A 10,233-nucleotide genomic window follows, 5' to 3' on the forward strand; every position below is an offset into this window, starting at 1 on the left:
GAGCGAGCATCGAGCGTAAAATTTCAATAACCAATACTTTTGCATTTTTACAGACCGCTCGAGCGAAGGAGTCTACGCTCGAGCAACCCCTCTGTTTTGACAAGCTCGCTCGAGTGAAGAAAGTCTCGCTCGAGCGAGACCCCTATTTTCAGCAAGTTTTGAAAAATGTTTTCCAAGGCATCTTTGCATCCTCATTCCATCCTAGGCATTCCTAGGCCATGTTTAAGACTCTATAGTGAGGATTTAAGATTAGAAACACAACAAGAACCAACGACGTAAGTTTTGTGCAATTAGAATGTGTGTTTCATGTGTGTGTCCGTTATGTGTTATGTAGGTCACGTGTCGCGTGTCGTGTGATCAATCTGCTCTGTCTGTCTGTTTCAAGGCCAACTGTGAGTAATAACTTAGTAAAGTTATGTTCAACTGTATCTATTTTCTGTGTGATAAAACAAGATCTGTTTTCCGAAATGATATGTTCTATACAATGAATGATTGTTTAATTTCTGATATGTATTCGTGACATCCTTAGCATCATTTGATATATGTTAGCTGTTACCCGGTATCGGAGGTCCCTTTATGGAACTTATTTCTGTCTGTACTCTGTTACCTGTACCGGAGGCCCTATCACGGGGGCTCAGCTTCTGTTCTGTTCTGTTGCCCGGATCCGGAGGTTCCTTTATGGAACTGGTTATTCATAACCTCACGTGTATATGTTCTGTTTTGTTCTGTTCTGTTAATGCTAATGGATGTATCACGTAAACTTAATCATGACTTATGATTTCTGTCTGTATATGATTTGGATAAACTATGATTTTGATATGAAACTGAATTATGATTTCTGAATCTGTACGAACTCATTCATTGAAACCCTTTACTCTATTATTATTCACTGGGCTTTCGCTCACAGTTTATATTATGTATGTAGGTGAGCTGGCACATGACCAGGGCCAGAGTTGACGGCCTTCTGTTTTGTTTTTGTCAGCCAACTGTTGTGCCTCCCGAGGAGGTTCCGAACGAAGCCTAAAGCCATGGCTGTTTTTGTATTCATGCTAGTCTTGTGTATGTTTTGTAAAGTCAGGTCTTGGGAAGTACAATCTGTAAGTACCTTGTAAATATTGTGTATCTGGACTGGCATTTTATGTATATATAAATAAGTTTTGAAATGTTCTGTCCCATGTACGTTATCACAGCTTATTGGACCTTGTCTATTTTGTATTATTGCTTCCGTAGCCCCTTATTATTTGCTAATATGTTCAGAGGCCTTTGATAATCCACGGATTACTGCCCGGTTACGGTGCTAAACCTACAGGGACGGGTTTGGGTCGTGACAGAGTGGTATCAGAGCACGTGTTCTACCGCACACACAGGTCCGTATGAGCTTAGGATGTCCTAGTAAGAGTTAAGGGCATTTCATCTGCATGTGTGAGTATGTGGTAATGCAACTGAAGATGAAAAACTAAATGTACATTTGAATCAAATGAATTGAAGGAAACGAGTAAGATTATGCCTGTGTTTATTATCATTTGATGTCCGCATAGTAAGATGAGAATGCAAGGGGAAGTGGTGAAAGTGAATCTTCAGAGGCTCGCATGGGTCGAATGGAACAGATGTTAGCAGCATTGACTGAAACCTTGACACAATAACAGAGACAACAACCTTTGCCCCCTTCGCCTCCACCGGCACAAGCCGAGGCAGATAATAATGACATCATCAATCTGACACAGAAATTCATGAAAATGAAACCGCCAACGTTCTATGGTGGAATTGAACCTTTGAAAGCTGAGACGTGGTTGCTTGAAATGGAGAAACTGTATGAGGTGTTTCCTTGTTCTGAAACCCAGAAAGTCCTCCTAGCCACCTACACTCTGAAAGATGAAGCCCGCAGGTGGTGGTTACTAATCCGAAGTGGCAATGGAAATATGACATGGGCACAGTTTAATGCTATCTTCTACGACAAGTATTTTTCCCAACATTTCAGGGATCGGAAAGTGTCTGAATTTCAGGAACTCAAACAGGGAAGAATGTCTATGGCAGAATATGAAGCTAAATTCACCGAATTGGCACGGTTTGCTCCATATATGGTGGATACCGATTACAAGAAAGCACAAAAGTTTGAAGGGGGATTGGATCTAGACGGGTTTGATCGAGTAGGCGTCCTAAAATTGCCTACTTATGTGGAAGTTCTAGATAGAGCCTTAATGGCAGAGGCCACCCTAGCTGCCATGAAACAAAGTAAAGCCCCAGCAACTACAACAACTGAGTGGAGAGGAAAAAGATCCGGGTTTGGTTTTAAAAGAGGCCGGTCCTTTGTCAGTAAGAAGCAAAACTCAGGGACTTCGAACAGCTCAAGTCAGAATAGTGGGTCTATTCTGGTCTATTCTGATTGTGGTAAAAGGCACAAGGGTGTGTGCTACCGAGTGTCTGGTGCTTGTTTCCGATGTGGCTAGCCAGGTCATGTAGTGAAAGATTGCCCGCTCAAGTCTAAGACTACTAGCCGTCCTGCAGCAAGTTCAGCGGGATCCGCTTCTGTGGCCAAAACCAGTGCCAAAGCCAATGCTGGAAAAGAACCTTTGAGACAAGGTCGAGTGTTTGACTTAGTGCCCGGTGACATACCGAACACCTATACTGTGGTGTTAGGTACACTCCCTATATGCTCTCAAAATGCATGTGTACTAATAGATTCTGGTTGTACACATTCCTTTGTATCGCATGCTTTTTCTCGAAAATTGACTAGACCATTAGAACTTATGACCTATGTGTTGTCTGTGTCTACGCCGTCTGGGGATTCTATGATGTGTGCTCATGTTTATCCAGCATGTGATGTTATTATTGGCGATATGATATTATATGTGGACTTATTACCCTTGGACATTAATCATTTTGATTGTATTTTGGGGATGGACTGGTTAACTAAGTATTGTGCTACCATTGATTGTGCAAATAAAACTGTTGTGTTTAGACCACCGGGTATACCTGAATTTACTTTTATTGGGAATGGGGTAATTCATCCCCCATATTTGATTTCGGCTATGAAAGCTGTAAAACTCCTTAGGAAGGGATGTAGGGGTTACCTGTGTTGTATACTGACTGCACCATCTGACAGTACTACTGTAGAAACAATCCCTGTTGCTTGTGAATTTCCCGATGTGTTTCCGTCTGACTTACTTGAGAACTTAGTTGATAGAGAAATTGAATTCACTGTTGAGGTGTTTCCGAGGACACAACCTATTTCCAAGACTCCCTATAGAATGTCTACCTTTGAATTGAAAGAATTGAAAACCCAACTTCAGGAACTGTTAGATAAGAAATTTATCCGTCCGACAGTTTTGTTTGTCAAAAAGAAGGATGGATCTTTAAGATTGTGTATAGACTACCGAGAACAGAACAAAGTGACTATCAAGAATAAATACCCTCTGCCCCGAATAGATGACTTGTTTGATCAACTTCAGGGTGCCCAAGTGTTTTCCAAAATTAACCTCAAGTCCGGGTATCATCAATTAAAGGTTAGAGCTGAGGACATAGAGAAAACTGCATTCCAAACTAGATATGGACATTATGAATTTTTAGTAATGCCGTTTGGGATGACCAATGCACCTGCAGCTTTCATGGATCTTATGAATAGGGTGTTTAAATCATATTTGGATGACTTCATTATTGTATTTATTGATGACATTTTGATTTATTCTAAAGGCAGGGAAGAACATGAGAATCATCTGAGAACTACCTTGCAGATTTTGAGAGAGAAGAGACTGTATGCTAAATTGTCCAAGTGTGAATTCTGGCTTGACAGTGTGGCATTTTTGGGACATGTAATCAACAAGGATGGAGTTTCTGTTGACCCTTAGAAAATTGAAGCTGTCATGGATTGGCCTAGACCGACAAATGTGACAGAAGTCCCAAGTTTTCTGCGACTTGCAGGTTACTACCGGAGGTTTGTGAAAGACTTTTCCAAGCTTGCCATGCCATTGACTCAGTTAACTCAGAAAAATGTGCCATTTCACTGAAATGAACAAAGAGAGGCAGCTTTCCAAGAGTAAAAAACCAAGTTAGTGACTGCACCAATCTTAACCTTGCCTAATGGTACTGATGGGTTTTAAGTGTACAGTAATGCTTCTTATAAAGGCTTGAGGTGTGTACTAATGCAAAACGGAAGGGTGATTGCCTATGCTTCTAGACAACTCCGCCCTCATGAAAAGAATTACCCAACACACGATCTTGAATTAGTAGCCGTGGTGTTTGCTTTGAAAATATGGTGTCACTATTTGTATGGGGTAACTTGTGAGGTATATACAAACCATAAAAGTTTGAAATATTTCTTCACCCAAAAGGAATTGAACATGAGACAGAGAAGATGGTTAGAACTAATCAAGGATTATAATTTGCAAATCTTGTATCATCTAGGAAAGGCTAATACCGTAGCAGATGCCTTGAGCCGAAAATCCAGTGCGAATTTGTCATGTTTGCTATCTAACCGAAAAAAATTGTTGACTGACCTAGAACAAGATGGGCTATTAACTGCTATCGCTGCTCAACCTATAATTCTTGACGAGATCAAACAGAAACAGTGCGAGGATGAATGCTTGAAAAAGATCAGAGAGGAATTTGATTCAAAGCCGAGGCCAGGATTTGTGTTTGAGAATGATGTGCTGAAATTTCAGAACCGTCTTTGTGTGCCCGATTGCTATGATTTGAGGAAACGTGTTATGACCGAAGCTCACAGTAGTAAATTCGCTATGCATCCAGGAAACACGAAGATGTATCATAACTTGAAACATAATTTTTGGTGGCTTGGAATGAAACAGAGTATTGCAGACTTTGTGGCTAGATGTCTATAGTGCCAACAAGTTAAAGCTGAACACCAACGACCCGCTGGTTTGTTACAACCACTCCCAATACCGGAATGGAAATGGGAGCACATTACCATGGACTTCATTGTGGGATTGCCTTATTCTTCTCAAGGTATGGACTCTATCTGGGTTATAGTTGACCGTTTAACTAAGTCTGCCCATTTTCTGCCTGTCAAAACTATTTATAACGCTGTTAAATTGGCCAATATCTATATGACTGAAATTGTGAGATTGCATGGAGTGCCAATATCTATTGTGTCTGATAGGGACTCAAAGTTTGTATCGAGATTCTGGCAGAGTTTGCAACAGGCTTTGGGGACTGAATTGAGACTGATTAGTGCCTATCACCCACAGACAGATGGCCAAACTGAACGAACGAACTAAACTCTGGAGGATATGCTCAGAATGTGTGTGTTAGACTTCCAAGGGAATTAGGAGACCTACTTGCCATTAGTTGAATTTGTGTACAACAACAGTTACCATTCAAGCATTGGAATGGCTCCTTACGAAGCTTTGTGTGGAAGAAAATGTCGTTCTCCGATATGTTGGGCTGAAGTAGGTGATAGACCTTTGTTGGGACCGGAACTTGTGCAAGAAACAACCGAGAAAGTGAAACTGATACAACAGCGTCTGAAAACTGCACAGAGTCGGTAGAAGAGCTATGCCGATGTGCGAAGAAGAGAGAGGGAATATGAAGTTGGGGACCACGTGTTCATAAAGGTGACCCCGATGAAGGGTCAAACTCGGTTTGGTGTTAAGGGAAAATTGGCGCCAAGATATGTTGGACCTTATGATGTCCTCGAAAAGATCAATTCGGTATTGTATCGGGTAGCCTTACCTCCAGTAATGGAACACATGCATAACGTCTTTCATCTATCGATGCTACGAGAATATTTGAGGGATCCACTCCACGTCATTGAACCGACACATGTGCTTTTGAAAGATGACTACACTTATGAGGAAAGACCTATCCAGATTGTGAATCGCCGGATCAAAAAGTTGAGAAATAAACAAATACTGTTGGTAAAAGTTGATTGGCAAAACCACGGAGGAACCTATGCAACTTGGGAAACCAAGGAAGACATGATGAAGAGATATCCGGATTTGTTCCCATTAGACCCAATGTTGTTCCCGAATGAAGGTAATTTGAGTTTGGAGGACCAAACTTTTTTAAGGAGAGAAGACTGTAATAACCTCGACCTCCGATTAATGCTAAACCATGATTAATTATGTCTAATGGTAATTTAGGAAGGATTTAGGATTAATTTGCATGTGTATTGCATTATTTTTTTTTTGTGTTTCTATCTGTTTGTGATAAAATGACCTGTTCATGCCTTTGACTTTAAACTGCGAATTGAAAGCCTTATCGGCGACCGATTCAGAAATTGAGTAGTGTTTTATACTAGTAAAAATATATGTGATTTTATGGTAGGTTTAATTAAAATTTGGTTGGTATGATTAAATTAGATTAATTAATGCTAGATTAAACATCGATTAAGTGAATGCAAGTTAATTACATCATTGCCCTTGAGTGGGCCACTTTCTCGTACATTGTTTAGGATTGATTCATACGCCATTTTCAGCCTTTTCCTTGCCAAAACTGTGAGAGAGAGGGAGTGAGGGAGGAGATTGAATTCATCTAGAGATTTTGCTTGGAAATTGGAGGAATTATAGAAGAATTGCGTAATTGAGCCTCCATACTTGGAATTGAAGACCCAAGGTAAGAAAATCATCATCTTGATTGTGCATTTAAGTTATAACTTGCATGGTCCATGGTAAAATTGAAGATTAAAGCCAAGAATTGGTTCAAATGTTGATTTGAGTAGTAATTCATGCATGCATGTGCACATTATTGAGTTTTGAAGATGCTTTCATGAATTCCCCTCATGCATGTCAATATTTGGGTTATAGTCCATGAATCTACCATGTTTTGAGCTCAAATCTTACATTTGGTCATGTTTTAGAGCATTGGATTTAAAATGAACACTTGCATGTTAAGCTCTTGTTTTGTTCATGAAGTTCTACTTGTAATTGTGTTCAATTGACTCACCTTTGGGCTTGTAGACACCCCATTTTTGACCGACCTTAAGATTCAGATGTCACCGATTGAGCGCTTGGTGATGTTGCATAATGTGCTCGTTCAGAAGTTCCAGAGTCGCGGCTGTGAGCCCTGCCTCCGGACTTCCGAACCCTCTTCTGTGCCTTGTCTCAGTTTGCGAACCAGACTCGGTTTTCTCTGTTTCTTTTCCTGAGGGGAGGGAGAGGTCCCGTAGACCATCTCTCAATGTCCGTAGGCTACATTTGGTGGCCGTAGGCCATTTTGCCCATTTCGGAGTCCGGTTCCCGGTTTTCGGAGCCGTCAGGCCGTGTGCCTCGGTTCGGGACCGCTTGACCATCTCCTTTTGCTCCGGTTTTTGGCATACTTCCTATTTGCTCCCTGTTGAGGGACACTGGGGTCTGAGAAACCCACTTCGTGGCCGAATGCCACTTTCGGTGCTTAACAGCCCATTTTCGGGATCCCGAACTGCGTGTTTTGGCTCCCGAACATTCGTTTTGCAACGGTTTTCGTTTATTTTTGGCAGGTACCTCTGTTTTATCACAGGGAAGGTCACTGAAGGGTGGGAGGCCAGCAATTGTTGCAGCAACCAGTTATTTCTCTTCTGGAGCCTCCCGGCGCCCGTTTTTTCGCACTTCCGGGCTAATGTTGAATACCTTGAAGCTAGTGTTGCCAACTTTCAACCACATATCTGTGATCTACACACCTGGGAGGCCCCTAAAAGTTGGTGGCCGGCCATTAAGGTTACCTGACCCTTTTGACCCCTTTCTTCCGAGCTAATGTTGAACCCCTTGGACCCTTTTTCTTGAACTTTGAACCACATATCTGTGATGTACACACATGAGAGGCCCCTAAAAGTTCATGGCCGGCCAGTAAGTCAAATTGACCCTTTTGAACCCCTCTTTCCGAGCTAATGTTGAACCCCTTAGACCCACTTTCTTGGAATTTTAACCACATGGTTGTGTTGTACACACATAGGGGTACCTCTCCAGTAGCTGGCCGGCCAGAAAATCACATTGACCCTTTTGACCCCTAGCCGGCCGGCTAGGTGGTGTGGCCGGCCGGCCACCTCCAGCAAAAGTGAGAGGCCGGCCGTGTTCCTCGCACTGTGCACTTTACAGCTGTGGGGCAATATCCCCCAGATATTTTCTGTGTCCAGGGGATATTTTGTGGGGGAGTTTTGCCCTCCTTTTCCCCCACCTTTACACCCCTTCTTTGGCCTATATAGCAAGCAAACCTTGTTCTTTGTTGGGGTTAGAAAAACTCTCCTTCAAGCTTCCATAGCCAACTCCATCTTCTTCCTTTTCAATTCTTGAAAAAACCCTAAGCCCCTAACCATCATTCCTTCTACACCACCAAGCTCTACCACCACCATCTCATTTCCAGCAACAAGGAAGGATTCTTGAAGGCTAAAGAAGCTGCAAACCCATCCAAGAAGCAACAAAAGTTCGATTCTTCAAGGGTAAGTAATACTTTTACCCTTTTGAACCTTTTTCTTGATCTATTTCTAAGCCCCACTTATTTTTGGTTTCAAGCTCCGGCCCTAACTGAAAAGGGCCATATTTTGAGCTCATCTTCACTTCTCATTAAGGGCTCAACCCTGTTTGAGCCCTCCATAATATACTTGCTTCATTGATCATCTTGTATGTCATGATTTTGCATGCTATTTTTGGCCCATGAGAAATCTGTTTTTGAGCATGTTATAAACTTATATAAGGCTTATTTTGAGCCCCTCTTCAACATTGGAGAAGGGCTCAACATTGTTTGGTTCTTCCATGTGTCACTTGTAGTTATATCCCCTATTTGGCCCCATTTTTGCATAAATTGGCATCCCTTTTTGCTTCGGTTTTTGGACTTTGGTCCGAACTGAAAGTGGCCTTTTTTTGGCCTATACTTCATGTTTCATTCACACTTTTTTTCTGTTTGGTGATTATTTTATATACTTCATGTTATAGCACCTTTTGAGACTTGTTTTGCATCACATTTTTGGCATATTTTTATACTGATTTGAGGTCTTCCATATACTGTAAATATTCATATTTTTGGTCCCTCTTCAGTGTTGTAGAAGGAAATTTTTCAGTTTGGGTTTTGCTTATACCACTTGCTTCATTACCCCTCTTTTGGCCCCTATTCTTGCATGCTTTTTTTCCCCTACCTATACTTGCTATTTGGCCATGTTTATAACTATGAAAGTGCATCTTTTGGGACTGTCTAACTTCTTTCTTTGCATTGCATGTCCATATTGTGTATGTTTGGCATAGCTATAGGCCATTTCGGGTGCCTAATGTTGCATTTCGGGACATTTCCTTGCATTTCATGTCATTTCGCTTCATTTCGGGGCTGTTTTCCCCCATATTTTAGTGCTGAAATTCCATTAGTATGCTTGCATATCATTTTTGCCATATTTCATCACATTTTTGCATCGCCTCGATTTGCGTGCCCGTGTGCACGCATTTCGAGGCACTTTGTTTTCTGCCATCGGCATCTTATGTGAGTGTGGCTGAGGCTCTCTCATGTTAGTATAAGTCCTTGTTGCATTTTCCATGTCATTCGCATTGCTTTTGCATCGCCTCGGTTTGCGTGCCCGTGTGCACGCATTTCGAGGCACTTCGTTTTCTGCCATCGGCATCCTATGTGAGTGTGGCTGAGGCTCACTCATGTTGGTGTAAGCCCATTTGTCATTTCCATGTCATTTCATAGCATTTTACCTTTGCCTCGGTTTGCGTGCCCGTGTGCACGCATTTCGAGGCACCTCTTTTTCATCCGCCGGCATCCTACGTGAGTGCGGTTGAGGCTCACTCATGTTGGTATAAGCCCATATCATGTTTTCATGTCATTTCATCACATTTATATCATCGCCTCGATTTGCGTGCCCGCGTGCACGTATTTCGAGACACATATCATCGCCTTAGTTTGCGTGCCCGCGTGCACGTATTTCGAGACACATATTATCGCCTCAGTTTGCGTGCCTGCGTGCACGTATTTCGAGACACATATCATCGCCTCGATTTGCGTGCCCGCGTGCATGTATTTCGAGACACATATCATCGCCTCAGTTTGCGTGCCCGTGTGCACGCATTTCGAGGCATCTCATTTTCATTGCATTTACCATTGCCTCGATTTGCGTGCCCGTGTGCACGCATTTCGAGGCATGTCATTTCCATAGCATTGTGTATGTTAGGATTGTATCTTAGTTGCATTTCATGCATGTCATGCATATCGCATCGTATCCGGGATAGAAGTTAGCCCGGGCACGGGAAACGAGGTACATTTCGTACTCCGAGTGACGGAATGTGTCTCAATTCCCCAGTCACCGACACTCCGGATTAT

The 10,233-nt window shown here is 42.2% G+C and overlaps 1 protein-coding gene across 1 annotated transcript; it reads left to right on the top strand.

Moving 5' to 3' along the window:
* Window positions 1-1,799: 1,799 nt before the first annotated feature.
* LOC145805695 (uncharacterized) lies at window positions 1,800-4,835 on the top strand. The gene is made up of 2 exons (XM_082900875.1): window positions 1,800-2,388; window positions 4,498-4,835. Exons 1-2 carry the CDS (start codon window positions 1,800-1,802, stop codon window positions 4,833-4,835), a joined length of 927 nt encoding a protein of 308 aa, XP_082757001.1.
* Window positions 4,836-10,233: the final 5,398 nt, after the last annotated feature.

This window comes from Camellia sinensis, chromosome 13 (assembly GCF_055761805.1).
Source record: "Camellia sinensis isolate YWXY chromosome 13, ASM5576180v1, whole genome shotgun sequence".
In the NCBI taxonomy this organism is placed as follows: domain Eukaryota; kingdom Viridiplantae; phylum Streptophyta; class Magnoliopsida; order Ericales; family Theaceae; genus Camellia; species Camellia sinensis.

What these genes read in the sequence shown, in the direction of transcription:
- LOC145805695 (XM_082900875.1), top strand. Translation starts at nt 1,800, where the DNA reads ATGGAGAAACTGTATGAGGTGTTTCCTTGTTCTGAAACCCAGAAAGTC. An exon ending in TCTGGTCTATTCTGATTGTG is followed by an intron (nt 2,389 to 4,497) that starts GTAAAAGGCACA and finishes TGACTGACCTAG; the next exon opens with AACAAGATGGGCTATTAACT.